Source organism: Amaranthus tricolor, chromosome 5 (genome assembly GCF_026212465.1).
Source record: "Amaranthus tricolor cultivar Red isolate AtriRed21 chromosome 5, ASM2621246v1, whole genome shotgun sequence".
In the NCBI taxonomy this organism is placed as follows: domain Eukaryota; kingdom Viridiplantae; phylum Streptophyta; class Magnoliopsida; order Caryophyllales; family Amaranthaceae; genus Amaranthus; species Amaranthus tricolor.
This window is the reverse complement of record NC_080051.1, coordinates 29902598-29920718: the sequence shown is the minus strand read 5'-3', so window position 1 is coordinate 29920718 and position 18121 is coordinate 29902598. Positions and strand designations below refer to the sequence as shown.

Genomic DNA, 18121 nt, shown 5'->3' with positions numbered 1-18121 from the left:
ATACTTGTATCTATTAATCACCTAAGCATTCTTATTCCCTTTGAGGATGTTCTTGTTTGTTTTCTTGTAGGGTATCCAAGATTTAGATGTGAGGACCATGAAAGGAGGGAAAGAGATTGAAACGGAAGAAAAATTTATACAATCTGAAATTGCCATTCATGACAAGCTAGACTCTGTCACTTCAACACACGATCACAAAGATAAAGAAGTGCAAAATATTGTTACCAAGAGATCAATTCCTCCACCCGGTGATGGACAAAGAATATATGAGATTGATCCACTTTTGAGAAGTCATCGTGATCATCTTGATTATCGGTGAGATATTATTTTAGTCTTTTTATTATATTTTATGAGGTTGATCAAGGGTTTTCTATTCGTCACTCAAGAGAACATCACATAACATAAGAGGGAAATACTTGGTTTGTTTCTTTTTAGTATTTCTTTTCAAGTGTTTCGTAACAATGGTTGACCGATAATAAGGTTTAGATATAAGGTAGGGGCAAGAATAATTGTGGATCTTTTTGAGCTGTTTGCTTTTTCTGTGAGTGTTTGTCTAGATGGGGCCATCAAATTCTTCTTGAACATGGTACATCTAGTTAGTTTCATATGTTCATTTGATCGAAGAAGAAGTTTACTTTTAAATATGTCGTTCTTTGAATCTTTGATATTCAATGTTTTTTTATAAACTAATTATATGGTAGGACAAAATGGTTGACTGAAAATGTATTTTATTTCTTCAACTAGAAAGGTTTGCTCTTTTTTAACAATTGTCCTTCGGTATAATTTGTGTAATCCGTTTTTAGGAAGTTCACAAAAACTATTTGGTATCCTAAATAGAAAAATATTTGTAATCCTTTTTTTTGGAAAGTTCACAAAAACTATTTGGTATCATAAATAGCAAATTAAATCTATGCATCCTATATGTTCTTTGAGGCTATAGCACCCTACATAAACTCTAGTACTTGATGTTTGTAAGCAATCAAATGCCTTCAAGAATAATATCCAAGGATAGAAAAATCAAATGGAAACCTAAAAAAAGGAAATGTAATAAACTTTGTTTCCGTAACCATTGAAGAAGTTGACGAGGCAAGCATGGATCAAACTTGGTCAAAGATGAAGAATTGTATAAATCATGCGGGTAAGGGCATTCTAGGAGAAGCAAAGGGTGGTGTATTATTGTAAATATGAGGAAATAAAAGTTGCAATAAAATAAAAAGAAAGAAACTTAATCTGAAAATCTTAGAGTGATGAGAAAACCTAATATACAAGAAAGCTAAAACCAAGACAACAAAAATATGTGTCAAATTTAAAGTGTACAAAATTATACAACAAGTTGGATCAAAAGGAGATACACATGGAAAGGATCTTAACAAGATAACGTGTGTCAAGGATACTAAACATATTACTTGTTTCCAAATAACCGAGATCACGAAAAAACCACTTGAATAAATTGTTAATGGATGTCAAGGGGACACGACATGAGACAACTTGATGGAAGGTGGAAAGAGAACATGGAATTCATGAGATAATAAATAAAATTGAGGTTGATGAGACTTTGTAGAAAGTGAAATAAAAGAAAGCACTAGTCTTGATGACATTCCAACTGAAGCTTGGAAATGTTTAGGGAAGATAAGATTAAATTGGCTAAAAGCCTCTTTAATGATATATAAAGAAAAATAAGATGCAAAATACTAGTGGACAACTAACAAAACAAAGGAGATGCGAAATACTGTTCTAAGTATAGGGGAACCATGAAGTTATAGAGAGAGTGATAGAACACGCCAAAGATGCATAAGCAATGTCAAAAACCAATTTGGTTTTATGCTAAGACAAACCACATGAAAGCTATCCATCTAATGCAACAATAAATAAATGGAGTTTTACAAAGTATAGAAAAAAGATTTCAACATAGTTTTTTTTTTTTTAAATTGAAGAAGGCATATGACAAAAGATCACGAGAAGTACTTTAATGATTTATGATAAATAAATGTATATCACGTAAGTATATGAGTAAAGTCCAAGATGTATATGAGAAAATACAAATAACTTTAGGACATGTGGAGGAGTGATTGAAAATTTTCTAATCATGATTGGTCTACATCAAGGTTGTGCTTGAATTTGTTTCCTATTTGTGATCCTGATAACAAGTTTCTTTAGGAAGAAGTTTTATTGTGCTTGTTTGATGTACAAATGGTAAGAGCTTAAAATGTAGGCACACATTAAAATTTAAATAAGTGAAAGTAAGGCAAAGTACATGGAATTTCATTCTAGCATAAACAATTTTAATTGGGGTGTTGTAAGATTAGATACAAAAAAGCTTCCTCTAAGTAAGTGTTCCAAATATATTAACTCGGTTTTTCTTAAGAAAGGAATTAGTGTGCATAGGATTTAGAGTTGATGATTCAAACGGAGAGGCACGACACAATACTCTGTGCTCGAGGTGTGTCACTAATGTCAAAGGAAAGTTTTTGTCCCACTCTTATTAGACCAACAATACTATATGTATTAGAATGAACAATTAGCCTTTCAGAAGAGATCATTGTAGGAAGACGATGGTGCTTGAGATGCATTATGTTAATATAGGTGAGTGAACATACACTACATTGTAGAAATTTCTACTAAGAAAGAATCTTGAAGGTCGTAGACATTGAAGACAAAATGAGAGAAAATCGTGTATGTTTGTTTGTTCATGTGCAAAACGGTTGAAACTTTTAGAAGAGGAAGTGGTAAATCAAAGATAACATTGATAACAAAATTGAAAAAATAATATGAAGAATTGTGATTGCATAAGCATGTGATAATATCTAGAAAATGATTGGAGGGATGATCATTGCAATTGATTTTACTAGTTGTACATTAATATTAGATATAGTTATAATTATTAGTATTATATACGGTCGGGTAATCTTTATTAGATTTGATTTTCTTCATATAGCTGATCGCATATTGTCATGGAATTGTTGGAACGCATATGAGCGACACCTCCAACAACTTTTACTCTTACACCCTCTTTTCATATCATGACTTGTGGCTGCCTTCCCTCCAATAACGTACTGTCATTTGACTTTTTATTCTTACTTTTATACTACATACAAAAAAACCTCTCCCTACTAGAATTTGAGTATCCCTGCCAAAGACTTGGTGGAAGTTTATCCTTAGACAGGCAGTTTCATACAAAATCTATTGGCTGCAATTATGTCAACTCTTAATTGTTTGTTTGGAGTCACATTGTTTCTCTCTTGCTCTTTCATGAGCATAAGAGCCCAAGAGGATTAAGAGTTATATTGGATGTGATTAGGCTTTCGTGAACTAGGTGTTTCCCAATTCTAGGCATGTACTGAACTTAATGGGCTGTAACTGTGAGGTTTTTTTTTACTTTTAGGTTCCTTGCTCCCAAGTTCTTTCTTCTCTCATTATATTTCCCATTAAGTTCCATAGTATCTTATCTTTGACATTCTTATGGTTATATATTTGTTGCACAGGTCCACATAATAGTTGAAGCTTGTATGTTAATTGCATCTACTTTTGCAGTTATTCAATGTACAGGAGATTGCGTGAAGCTATTAATCAATGTGAAGGAGGCTTGGAGAACTTTTCTCGTGGGTATGAAAAAATGGGTTTCACACGCAGGTAAGATATATATGGGCTGTAATAGAGTAAAATATTGGTAATTAATGTAATTTGTATTCTTCGCTTATTGTTTACGAAATGTTTTTCACATATCTGCTTCCGTTTCTTAACAAGTCTCTTTCAGGCTTGTTCATACAGACTAAGAAGCTGTTAGTTGTTACCCACTTGCTCTTGTGTTCAAAGCAGACGAGCAAGGCCACAATGGTACTTTTAAATGATATAAACATTTGCGTAAGAATTATATGTGAAAAAGATTGCGGAAATAGAAAAGTCCAAAGCCCTAATAGTGAAGAATGGAGGGAGATGGAGTAATTTTGGTAGTATTACTTGAATAAAATTGATTCCAGTAATATGAATCTGTTATGGCTGATTTGTCTAAGTTAAATAAAAAAATTAAGGTAAATAGTTATAAGTTGTTTTAGATAAAATTATTATCCTATGATCCCCTTATCTGAAAGTCTATGTTCTGGCACATGTCTGGCTAACCTGCATCCTCTGATTGCTTCTACTTATCTTTGATTTTAATATTTGCAAAATTTTGATCTATGCTTCCGATGTCCAAAATTTTTTCTTAAATTTCTCACAGGGGTTCTAAACTTTTTACATTATATGATTGTAGTAGCTGAAAGCGGTCATAGTTTATTCTCTTCTTTCTACTTGGCTAAAAGATTTTCTATTTTCACTTTCCAGCTCTATGCCTCTTACAGTGTACTGAGTCAAATGGCTCATCAAAAGCTTTGTGCCTCTTATTTATGGTGATGTGTTAGATGGCTGTCTTGTGTTGGATCAAGTGTCTTATGTAAACAACACCTTTGCTGTTATAAGAGTAACCACGCTTTCCTCCACTGCTTGTTTTCTATTTAGATTTGTGGGGTGTCTTAACTGATGATAATCATAAAAGCTTATTACTGAGAAGTTAAGTATTAGAGGCAAATAGACTTTTCCAATTTACGCCCTTATGATTTTGTTAATGATGTGCAATTAGGTTCCATATTTTTGTGGTGGTTGGAGAAGAATGTTGAGTAATGTGCTTAGACTTGGTAGGTAAAATTTTTTTCACTGATCTTCCTCAAAAGAATTGGAATTGCCTAGAGCATGTGAAAACAAATATAAAATAATGGAGGAAAAGTATGGATGATTTTTAAAATTGAAGTTCTTAGTTTTAGATTAGTATTAAATACGGTTGACTAAAGTATAATCGTTGTCATCAATGATCTATTATGTTGACGCTGATTTGTTTTGGTTCATGTAGCCAATCCCATATGTTGGGGTTGAGGCTTTGGCATTTTTGATCTTGTTATGTAATTATTGTTGAATGGTCTTGACTTTGATTTCATGATGTATCCTGTCGTCCGCTCAGTTTATAGCTAACTTTGCTGCTATAAGGTCTGTTCTGAAGTTAATTTCATATAAATCTCTAGAGTTGATTATTAATGTTCAAAGCTGTCTTGTTGAAAGTAATTTTTGACATTATATTTGCAGATGTGTGTTTACTTCTGGATTGCATCTAATTTTCATGTAATAAACTTGCAGTGCTGCTGGAATAACTTACAGAGAATGGGCACCTGGAGCAACGGTGTGTTCTCCCTCAACTCTATTACTATTAGGATGTCTCTTAACACGCAGAAATGACGCAAAATGCAAAACAACTATGGTTCTATCATGTGAAAGTTACCTAATGTGAATTAAGTTGCTTGTTAGTCTTGAAAGTTTAGAGCTGGATGAGAGCACCTTGATTGTGTTTTGAAGGTTCATTTGTGATTGGTATTGTTAGGAGTCTTAGAAGAGGATAGTAGTCATATTATATGATGGCTTGGTGGTTGTTTTGGTGAATATCCTGTGAAGATATCATTGCAGTTTGAGTTGATAGCTTGTACAGAAAGAGCTTTACTTTATTTGAGAACAATGAAAAGCATTACAGCATGATAGGGTCAGGAACTCTGCATATTTTACTCATAGTTCTGTTGCAGTGATCTTGAATGGATATTATTGCTCATTAAGAGGGAGATAGAGAAAGAGAGAGATTCTCCATTATTTCAGTGCAACATTTCATGGTGACTTGACACACAAAATAGCGTAATAGGAAGTGGACCTAGCATGCCCATGCATTAGTTATGGGAGAAAAAAAAAATTTCCTGTTTCTTTTGAGTGAGAAAGTGGTCCAAACCATAACCTGGTTGTCAAAATAACTCCTTAAGAACTACCAAATATAGATAGCATACTAATGTGAAAATTTCCCAAAAGGCAATATGGTGCACTTTGAAGAAAAAAAAGAGGTATTTGAAAATTTGTTTTCTTTTTGGAAGTTACAGAATGCGTTTTTCTTTGTGGTTGTTTCCAAAAAGATGACCACTATGGGAAGTAATCTAGTTTTAGCTAGAAATATTGGCTAGAAAATGCCTGTGCGTTGAAGAAATATCTATTGACTATAAGAAGAAATATTATATGAAAATGTTGGTTAATAAATTGCTATTGGAGAACATTTGCCAACTATTAGCTGAAACATTTGAAGGATCAAGGATAGGAATTTTTTTAGCTTAAGTTTTGTCTTAAATCGCTAAGGGGAGTTAAGAAAGTTGTGTGTTTGAATTTAGTGTATGCTTGCCATTGCTTTTCGATGAGTGCTGCACTGGTGTTTTGGGAGAACATTAAATAAAAAAAGGGAAGTAAGCTAGTACACTTATGTTTAGTTACTCAGAGAAATTTAGGGTAGACAAGGTTAGTAAAGGGATGCTCATGATAATATTCAAACATTAGATAAGCTGAACTCAACTAGATCAAATTTAATCAGGCTAAGATCAGATGCAGTTCGGGTAAACCAAACAGTGTGATTTCGTACTGCCTATTGAAATTATGTCATTGCGTACCACCTAGTGAAATTACAAGCCAAGTAGTTGTGATGACATTTAAGTCTTGGCCTTTTCTAACAGCCAGGTATCATTAGCCTGATGCCAAACTATTTGTAAGTAGTTTTATTTGCTGTTTAAATATGTTTTGGATTTTCATAGAGGTTATCTTTTCTAATAAAATAAACTGCAATTCTAATTCTCTCATCTTATAGGTGTCTTATTAATATAGTGTGCTTATACTTCTCAAAACTTCCTTTGGGGACGACGAAAATCAATAGTAATTTATTGTCTAAAAGATGTTTTTTAATTCATTATCATATTTCTGAGTTGTGACCACAAATTTTGTTTGTAAATCTGCAGAACTGTATTGAATTATAGTGAGTAATTGACTTCTCTAAAGCTATAGCTTGATTGCAATGTAAATATGTAATGAGTAATTAAACTTTGTTTTCTATGTTCAAGCTATAGTTTGCAATCAAACAACCTCTTTGTTATTACAAGTGTAAGGTTGTGTACATCTAACTCCTCTAACCTTGCCTAGCCGGAGCCATGCTTGGTGTTGTATGTGACTGTTTTTACCTTTCTTTTCTTTTAGTGAACTTCAATTGATATCTTCCTATTTTAATAAGTTTATAATCAGTTTATTTATTGGTGACACATTGGCTTTTCTAGTTTTTTTATGTAGTGTTTCTTTGTCTCATTTTGTTGGGTAAGGTTGTGAGTTTTTGAAAGGCTGTGATTACTTCGGTAGCAGAAGTCTTGGATTTTCTATACTGCATCTACCCTTTCCTCTTTTGTTTGGATCTATTTATTGTTCATCATTAGTCAAGGAGAAGTTCTCAAGAAACCATGGGGAAACTTACCCTTTAACTTCATTTTTTTTTCATTTTAGTGTAAAAAATGATGATGTTTGTTGCACTGATGTTCTTTTTATGTGCTTATACATCATTTCATTGTCCTAATCATTCTCAGTGGGCATCATTGGTTGGTGACTTTAACAATTGGAATCCTAATGCTGACGTCATGACCCGGGTAAGCTATCCTCAATGACCTTCGTTGTATGTTGTAAGAAGTCTGAATGCTATTCATGCTTTTGACAATTTTGCCTAGTATTTTTTTCATGGCATTTATGAATTGACGCATATTTTATATTTTTAATACAATTTTTCTTCCAAGAGGAAGATAAGAAATGTGTTGAGCATCAATCTGCTGAACTACTGATTTTTGAGTGAGCTCCTCGGTGAGGGGCAATGACATATCAGATCACTGATGATTAACTTCATTAATCCTCATTCCTTACCCTCCCCTCCCTTTCTTTTCAACTAAAAAGATATTTAATAATTGGATAGAGATAATAATCGAGGAACTTGTTTTTTTTTTGTTTTGTTTTTCACCAGTGGAGGAACTTTTTGCTTAATTCATATCCAATCCTTATCTTTGTAATTAATTTTTTTAGTTCAATGATTTAGTAAATTAGTGCAGTGAGGCGTGAACTGCACCTATTTGAGTCATGTATTGCAAATTTATTTTTATTTAGTTTGCGTATTGATAGCCTATTTCGTGGACAAGGTTAGATTGTGAATCCTGATATAAGTTTCCTTCTCTCCTACCTCTTTTCGTATTTATAGTTTCTTGAAATGTATAAGTTGTTGCCTGTAATGATAAATATTCTTCTTTGAAGTTAGGATACAACTTTACCAATAGAGGAGTAAATAATTTTTAGTATGCAAATACTTGTATACAACGGGTATTCGTATTCAACAGGGTTAATCTCCGCATCTTTACCTTTTTAAAAAAAATTATATTTTTCACCCAAATTATGTGTTAGAAGCCACCACAATTTCAGGAAGGTGATCCGAGATTATATTAAAGTCAATATACTTAGAAGTCTCATCAAGTTTCCTGAGTGGCACTCCAGAATCCAGATTGAATTAATGATTTAAGTCACCGTAAATCACATAACATTATGTTCTGCCATTTAGTACCCAATGTTTAGTCTTGGTTAGTATCTAAGACTGAGCTTATGCTCTTTTGTTCCTCAATGTTATTCCCTTCAACTAACACAATTATGTCATTATGTGAATGCAGAATGAATTTGGTGTTTGGGAGATCTTTTTGCCCAATAATGCAGATGGCTCACCAGCAATTCCCCATGGATCTCGGGTGAAGGTAATATCTGAAATATGATATTGTACAAATTTTTCGTACCATATTGTGATCTTTCATAAGATCCCAATTCCTAGGATAAGAAAATTGATGAAACAACAATGTCTAGAAAAGCCATCAATTTTTTGAGTTCAGGTTGTACTTTTTATTGGAGTGATTTGCTTGTCCGACGAAAATAAGAAAACATTTTACGATGATGGCATTGATTTAGTCTATTGGTACTGGGACTTCGCTCCAAACTGTCAGACCAACTTTCTAGAAATTATACATCTTCTGGCACAGGCCCCCAGCTAAAGCCTAAGGGTTCATGAAGCATGAAAACCTTGTGCATATTTTCAGCCATTTGATTTTTTTTTAAATGACCTATGAAAGATCATCATACATAACTGAGTTTTACATTCATGGCATGTAAATGAATGCAACTTCCACAAAACCAAACAAATGCCACTGAGATTCATTAACAACTTGGAGATAAAGGACTCACGAAGCTTAGGAATTATGAGTATGGATGCCTGTGATTAGTTTTGATAATAAGGAAAATTCCATTGAACCAAAGATGACACACTGGTATACACTGACAACTTGGTGATAAAGCTGTTTCAGGGGTACTAGTTATCACTGTCCCTATCTCATTGGAAAAACTATTTAATAATCAACAGTATTTTGATTTTGTTATCATACAAATTGATACCTTGTAGTGAATTGCTAACCTGGAACTTTATATCAAGTATCATGTAGTGAAACAATTGTGTTCAGCATTTTGGAATTTATTTGGTTTTTGTCCAGTTTGAATGTTGAATCAATCTAAGAAAGTTAAAAATTCTGAAGGATTAGGGGATTTTTGTTTGCTTCTGAGTAATTTCCTTTGAAATTTGGATAACTTATGCAGTTATTCTTATAGCAGCAGTACGTTATCTTGTTTTATTATTTCAATATCTAGTTGGATAAATGTCTGTCTTCCAAGTCTGAGGCTTGAAACCATCAACAGTATTGATTCCTGGCCAGCGTTCTACTAGTATTTAAATCGACTCTGCCGAATGGTTGATTTGTTTTGGGGCAGAGGCTTTTTTAATGTTAAATACACTCTGTCCTTGAGCTATCTTTTCCTTTCTCCCTTTTCAATTTCATTTTCTTCTTTATATATTTATTTATGATAGATGGACGTATTTATGATCTTTATATTGCCCATTTATAACCATATCTTCCATGAGCGGGATATCCTTGGTATGATGATGATGATGTTACTCATTTTTAGTGGCAACCCAACATGTTTATGCTCATGTTTTTTGGTAAAATTTTTTTTGGCTTTTGTTTTTTGGTTTGGGGGGGGGGTTGTTTCTCATTTGATAATAGTTAGTGTGGAAACATTGGCTGTATGTTAACTCATTGTATTTTTTTTTCATTTTTAGATTCATATGGATACACCCTCTGGAATCAAAGATTCTATCCCTGCTTGGATCAAATTTTCTGTTCAGGCACCAGGTGAAATTCCATATAATGGGATTTACTATGATCCACCAGAAGAGGTAAGAAATGCTATATGGCATCAGATCTGGCAAAAAAATGTGACTTCTGTACTCGTGCATCTGATTTTGTTTTTTCATGTGTGGAGTAAAAATTACCGTATTGTGTTCTTGATAGGAAAAGTATTCTTTCAAGCATCCTCAACCAAAAAGGCCACAATCTCTAAGGATCTATGAGTCGCACGTTGGCATGAGTAGTATGGTGCGTCTTTTTCTTCCTATTCCATGGTTTGACTGCAAGAGTGCAGGTTACATCTACATTTAGTGTTGGTTTATTTTTAGATAACTATACATTGAACGAAATGTTGTAGTGAGTTGTTACCTTGCTATGAGAGTAAATAGTATTCTCTGTATGTTTAAGTGTTTATGCATATGGTGTCTTACATGTCATGTGCAATATCTTACTGATAGCTGTAGAGATAAACGTGTTAAATTTCACATTCATATATATAGATGTTTTACTAAGAATTATGGAAAACCTTTCAATACATGTAGGATATGATGGGCAGCCAACCAGTGCCCCTTGACTTAAATAATACATAATTTTGGAAGACATGGATGTGTGAGTTTAACCATCTGGGAAATATTCCAAGGAGGTGAAAGTGGTATTTGCGTATATAGAATTCTTTGTGGAGTGCTTGTTGTCCTTATGTTTTGCAATTAAATCAATATAGTTTTCTTTATCAAAAAATGTGTCTGTGTCAACTATTTATCTTCTTTGTAGTTGATGTACACTTTTGGTCAGTCAAGGATTTTGAAAAAGATGCTCCAGTCACCCAACATTGGACAAATAAAAAACTAAGAATGAAGAGGAACACTGTTAATATGTTTCCAACTACTTATTTGTCCTTTGTGCAATTATTTATCAGCTTTGTCAATTTTTGGATGACATCCTTGGTAGTCAGTACTCAATGATTGTCAGTTGAAAAATCTCGCATTTCAAGAATCATAAATATATATATCTACACACACACATACGTACATACATTCATAATCCCTCTACCCCCTAAAATTTGCTGAACTTTCCATTTGAGGTCGTTCTCTTTATTTTGTTGCATTTCTAAATTTGTTTACACTTTCTGTCGCTCAATTCTCATCCAAAAACTCTTGCTCTCTAATTATCTCATCTACACAGTACTTCTACTCGCTTGTTTTTGTCTTTTTCTCCAACGACCAAGTGGAAAAGAATGATCTTTGGATAAAAACATTGAGGCTATATTTCCGAGCTATGAACATGTTCATATTACTAAAAATGATGGAGCAAACTCAATAAAAATTGGCAATATAGTTATTCCATTCAGTATTTTGGTTGTTCAGTACTCTCTGTACCTTAGCTCTCTAATGATAAGTGTAGTCTGCTTGGGAGTGAATGGCCTTTGCCTCTGAAAAAATTCCCAAGAAGTTCTGCAGTTCCGCTTTCATAAAAATCCTTATGCTATTGTTTTCTCTTATTATTCATCAGTCATCAATTTCAAGCCATCTTTCTGTGTTTTCTTACACCGTTAGGGTCATAAATTATCATCTGAACCCTGTCTAATGCTGTATCATTTTTAAATTTTTGGAATTTCACTTGCAGGAACCTAAAATTAATACGTATGCGAGCTTTAGAGATGATGTCCTTCCTCGAATTAAAAAACTTGGTTATAATGCTGTTCAGATAATGGCTATTCAGGAACATTCATACTATGCAAGCTTTGGGTATAGTTTCACTTTTAATGACCTTTCTAGCTTTTGTGATAATTTGCATAAAAGTTTTTCTTTGTATTTTCACGGATTACTTTTTGTCTCGGTAGTTATCTCTCTTATTCACTACCGTGGTCATGGCTGAAAGGCTGAAATGTCATACTTTTCTGTCATAGGTATCACGTGACAAATTTTTTTGCACCAAGCAGCCGTTTTGGTAGTCCAGAAGATCTCAAATCCTTGATAGATAGAGCTCATGAGCTTGGGTTGCTCGTCCTTATGGATATCGTTCATAGGTAAAGTTGTATTTATCGATATTAGTTGAAGACTTAAAAATGAAAAGCGTGATATCATTTGTTTTGTTGATTCTTTTTGGGTGCATGTGTATCTTATAGAAGTATTTTGTTTTTACGTCAATATCTATATATTTACGGCATCAATAATGTCATTGTGGAAGAATTTCAAACTTTTCATTTCCAGTGGAGCCACAATTCATATTTCTTTGGTTTTGGATTATAACAAACTAGATTTAAATGACTCATTAAATCACAAGCGTTGCTTATTTATGTGAAGCCTTGTTATTATTGTTTGCAATCAAGGGTTAAATGGAAGTATGGAACACGACCTTAATGTTATTACAAGAGTAACTCCCGTTTCCCGCGTAAGTGGCTGGCTCTCTAGTGACATTGTGGGGTAATGTAATGTATTATGGAAGAATAGAATACGATTTTTCGTGTCTTCTTAGCAGTTTATTTTTAAATTGGTTTTTATTATTTCAAGGGCAAGGTTTCGTACATCCGAATCTCCCAAACCCAACCACTTGGCATTAGGGTAATGTAATGTTTTTGTGATTTTTCCTAGACATAATTGACTTCTATATGGTTTGGTTGATTGACCTCAACATTGTACCCAGATATATTTTTTTTTTTACATTCATTTGCTGTCATGATGAACTTCAACTTTTTTAACTTGAGTTTGATCAAGGCTTAAGCATATGTTGGGATTTAGGCTTTGGCGTATTTGTTGAGTTGTTTGATTGGGTTATATGTAAGTTTTTCTAATTTTCGATGAACTACAGCCATGCATCCAATAATGTTCTAGATGGGCTTAACATGTTTGACGGAACTGATAGCCACTATTTTCACTCTGGATCCCGTGGTTATCACTGGATGTGGGATTCTCGCCTATTCAATTATGGAAGTTGGGAAGTACGTATTCTTCTGCTTATTGATGTAATACACTTTCTGTTTTTGCAAATGTTCTATGTAATTTATGTGTCACCTTCAGTAGGTGCTCAGGTATCTTCTATCGAATGCAAGATGGTGGCTTGAAGAATATAAATTTGATGGATTTAGATTTGATGGTGTAACATCAATGATGTACACTCACCATGGTCTGCAGGTAGTATTTCCCTATCCTGTTTTGTGTCTTTCAGTTCGTTCTTTGCTGATTTGTTTTATCTTTAGATTGTTTTTAAATACGAACCTTTTCTCGAAGACCCAAGATAGTGTTCTTGATTTTAGTACCTCTGAAAACAACAGATAGTTTGCTTTACATAGTATTGGTGATTGGGCTAACTCAAATTTATACTAAAGCATTTTTTGGTGCCATGTCCTTAAAAAATATTGAATATAGTATCATCCTTCGACAGTTTGAGTAGAAATTACTTAGCATTGTTTTCAAGATTGACCACACCTTTCTCTTTGATTGTCTGTAATGTTTGTGCGTTGTGAAGTGTAGACAATATATGATGAAAATTAATTTCAATCATCAAATGCAAAAATAACAATAAAAAAATGTTTTGGGGCATACTTAGTTGTTTTATTTTTATTATGTGTATTTTTTTGCTAAATATAAGAACAATTGATGAAGAATCACCCTAGAGAACTAACATACATTGCAGCTTAAGCACAAGATGCTCTAATGAAACATATTCAATAAGTTTGAACTCGCTTCTTAATGTAGTATCTTCGAACAACAGGTAACAAATCGAAAGATTCTAATTCTGTTGAAATGCCATGAACCTTCAACATCTGTTTTGTGTACCCAGGAGTACAATTATCTTTATAGATTAGCGTTCCTTCTCCAACCAAATGACCATATATTGGAAACCAAATTCTTCTTAGGAATGCCCATTTATTTTGCCACTGAAAATGAAACAAGATTTGGTGTAAATCTATAATATACTCCCTCTAATTCTTTTTAGTTGTTCCATTTCCTTATTTGGGCAGTTCACCTCAATTGTCCCATTTCCATTTTAAGACATACATTTTATAGGTCCCCCTCATTTTCTTAATTTTAAGGTACCCAATATTGCACATGGGTAACTATTTTAGGTGGTCTTCTCCAATTTTAAATATTAAAAAATACTCAATATTGCACATGAATCTATTATTTTAGGTGGTCCCCTCATTTTCTTAATATTTATGCTCAAACCAAATGGGACAACTAAATTGAATTAGAGGGAGTGTATAGCAAAGATAGCGCAAAAAAGTACAGCCTCTGGATTAGGAATCCTTAACAACAGATCTAGACACTGAACTGTCTGAATTGCAAGTGATATATACTAAAATGGTGAAAACTGAAATTCAGACTGAGATATACATATTGTAATAAAAAGTGTACATACTATCTTATAGAGTGTACATATTTTTGTGAAGGAAAAAGTTCATATTACTTAGAGAATTACCATCCTAATATGTACAACTTTTAAATATGTATGTACACCTTTTAGAAAATCTCCAACATTTACATAATTTCCATCAGAATATGTACACCATTTAAGCTTTTATGTACATTTGTTTTTACTTTTCACCATTTTAATTGGTTTTCACATGACCCAAAACCTACATATATATATATATATATATATATATATATATGAAGAAGTTCAAGTGAGAACCAATCTGCCTGACAAAAAAAGTGTTACTTTTTACTAAAAAGGTGTTACTTTTAGGCAAAAAAGTGTTACTCTTTTTTATGATACTATTAGGGTAAAAAGTGTTACTTTAAGAAAAATATTCTGAAAAAAACTCACAAAAAGGTGTTACTTTTTACATAAAAAATGTTACTTTTTGCAAAAAATGTGTTACTTTATATTATATTTGTTTTTTGGAAAAATATATATTTTTTTCTGAAAGTAACACTTTTTGCTAAAAAGTACCAACTTTTTTTTAAAACAAAAGTAACATTTTTTTGTCCAAAAGTAACACATTTGCTGTAGTAAAGTAACACATTTTTATTAGGGAGATTGGTTCTCATGGTTCTCATTATATATATATATATATATATATATATATATATATATATATGCTCAGTTTGTACATTACCATCTTAGTGAACAAATCAAAGGGTTATAGACAATAAATTAAATATCTTCAAACAAGTCATTACTTTGAAAAAGGAGTTTCAATAATGGAAAAGGGATGAAGAGCGATGTATTATCAGTGCATAATCTTACATAAGCAATCAGTGGTATGGTACATGGACTTGTTAACTTGTTTCATTTGTCTATTTTCTTCCTCTACATTTCATGTTGAGTTACTGCAATGTTAATTTAATTTTTTTATCTATTGACAGGTAGAGTTTACAGGAAATTATAATGAATATTTTGGTTTTGCAACCGATGTTGACGCTGTCGTTTACCTCATGCTGGTGAATGACATGATACATGGGTTATACCCTGAGGCTGTAACTATTGGTGAAGATGTATGCTACTTAACTTCTCTGAGATCTTTTCTTGGTATTTTATTTGTGTTTCAACATTTTTTGTGGGTCACTTAGATCTGAGGTGATTCAATGCACTTCTTATGGTCAATTAGTTAAGTTTTACTCGTCGGGCAATGGTTCTTAACTTCTTATCGCTCTCTTACATCTTAGAATATGGAGATTGCACTTTTATAAATAATATTACTCATTTTACAACATTTTAGTATTGTGTAATCATGTTTATATTACGTCTCATTTTAAAATTACTGAATACGCTATCTACCAATCATCTACTATGTATATGTGATCAAATGAAATGTTTATTTTCAAATATAGTAATTTTTTCTATTTTAGTCTCCTTTGTTGCTTGCTGAGAATTTTCATATATTCATGATTCTACCTATCAGCTACTATGTATATGTGTTCAATTGAAATGTACATCAATTTTGCTGCTTGCTTAGTTAGTATGGCTTTGGTCAGGAAATAGAGGGTAGTTAAGAGCTGCTACTTTTGTTAAGCTTGTACTATAGGTGTTATTATCTCACAATATACTATTTATGCTTTCAAGATGTTCACTTTTTGTTGCTTACAGGTTAGTGGAATGCCAACTTTCTGTCTTCCTACACACGATGGTGGTATTGGTTTCGATTATCGTCTCCATATGGCTATTGCTGATAAATGGATAGAGATTCTCAAGTAAGTCACCTTAATTGACCTGTATCGTTCATGTTGTCTGTCCATGTGATGCTCAATCAACGTGATTAATTTCCTTGAGAACCGCACTTAAATGGATTTTTTTCATTTTATTTCATGTGAGTGTCAGCCTTTCAGGAATGTGCTTGGATGCATCCACTTGAAATAAACTTTAATCTAAATTTACAAAAGGGATTAATGTGATGGGAAAGGGGTTAACTTGTCAACTTGATCTGTTGAGAAAAAATACAAATTTACAACTTGAATTAAGCCATATTCTAAAGTTGTAGATCAATGGATCCAGTCTTCAGTTATTAACTCACTCTTTCTTTTATCAAGGAACATGAGAGAGATGGGAAGTTGCGGAAACCTTTCTATTTCAGAATAGAAGATGGTATGAACCTGTATAGATAACCTTCGTACACATTTTCCAATTTTTTTATACTACCAATTACCAACATAGAAAGTGTTTTTTCTTGTGGAACTATTTAGTTTTTTACTCCCCCATCCAAATTTATTGGAAATGTGGAGGTTGACACACTTTTTAGGGGGATCAATGTAATCAAATAGAGGGAAAAAGCTAAAGAATTTCTTGTACTAAGCTGACGAGAGAGACCAAAAAGGTTACCTTGGAACTTTTTCAAAACATTCCAATCCCAAAAAGGCAATTACGAGTATAGAGATCAGATGAAGTTTTACTTTCTCTGTCCCATAAAATTGCACCCCTTTCTTTTGGGTGTAATATTAATTTGAAGTTTGCGAATAAGACAAAATACAAGTAGATGTAAGAAATGAGTAGATGAGATGAAGTGATAGAATAAGTTTGTGGACGATTAAAAGAAAAAAAGTGGACATTTGGTACGCTTACGCTCTCATCATTTGTTATTTTGCATGCCCATACCAAATGGTGCAACTCCAGCCCTAAAGGAAATCCGACTTCGAATTTGACTTTTACCCCAATATTTTGTTTCCTTTAAAACTCTAGACGTGACTAATTCAAGTCTTTCTCTTACTAATTGTAATTTTCAATTCTGAAAAACTACTTGGTATTTTTATTTAGATTAATGAATCAAAATACGACAAATCAGATCAAGAGAAATAAAATATGCCAAATCAAAATGCGAGAAAATTTTGTTAAATTGTAGTAGGACTATTTCTCTTGTTAAACTTGAATTCAAAGTACATATTTTTTTGTTAAATTGTATTTGAAAAATATATTTTGCTAATTTTGTATGCTTTAAAATCATTAGTACAATATCACAACGGTAAAGTTTGATTATAATCCGACTCCGTTGGAGGTCCGAGAGTCCGAGTTGGGGCAAACTTGGAGTATGTATAATCAGACTCCGAGTAGAGGTGGATTGAAAAATAAAGTTTAACTATTATCCGGAGCAAAGTCGGACTATGTATAATCCGAGCCGAGTCTAACCCATTGCCATCCCTAGTTGTGTATTTGATGTACTTCCTTCTCACTCATTAGTCCTCTTCAAAGTACAATATATTTTTAGATTTTGTTAGTCCTTTAGTGTGCTTTATTATATCTAGATATTTTATAAGAAAAAAAATCAAGAAACGGTATGTAGTTTCAATTTAGCTGACATGTAGACATTTTCTATTGAGAGGAAATATTATGAAAGGTGCAAAGTTGCCACAAATGTCTTTTGGTAATCCAGTGTATAATTGTGCAATGATAATTTACCTTTATCTCATAACTCTGTCTGCAGGTTACGTGATGAAGACTGGAGAATGGGTGACATTGTTCACACACTCACCAACAGAAGATGGGCCGAGAAATGTGTAGCGTATGCTGAAAGTCATGATCAAGCGCTTGTTGGTGATAAAACAATTGCATTTTGGTTGATGGACAAG

At 32.9% G+C, this 18121-nt stretch overlaps 1 protein-coding gene across 1 annotated transcript in view; it reads left to right on the top strand.

Annotated features, from left to right (window-relative positions):
• The window catches only part of LOC130812947 (1,4-alpha-glucan-branching enzyme 2-2, chloroplastic/amyloplastic-like), a 28166-nt gene that overhangs the window by 3421 nt on the left and 6624 nt on the right, over positions 1-18121 (top strand). Inside the window, exons 3-16 of the mRNA XM_057678604.1 lie at positions 71-315; positions 3532-3630; positions 5164-5206; positions 7452-7511; positions 8568-8648; positions 10055-10171; positions 10287-10370; positions 11745-11866; positions 12028-12147; positions 12930-13059; positions 13142-13252; positions 15431-15559; positions 16152-16255; positions 17977-18121. Of these exons, the coding sequence (XP_057534587.1) occupies positions 71-315; positions 3532-3630; positions 5164-5206; positions 7452-7511; positions 8568-8648; positions 10055-10171; positions 10287-10370; positions 11745-11866; positions 12028-12147; positions 12930-13059; positions 13142-13252; positions 15431-15559; positions 16152-16255; positions 17977-18121 (1590 nt within the window). The remainder of the gene's footprint in view (positions 1-70; positions 316-3531; positions 3631-5163; positions 5207-7451; positions 7512-8567; positions 8649-10054; positions 10172-10286; positions 10371-11744; positions 11867-12027; positions 12148-12929; positions 13060-13141; positions 13253-15430; positions 15560-16151; positions 16256-17976) is intronic.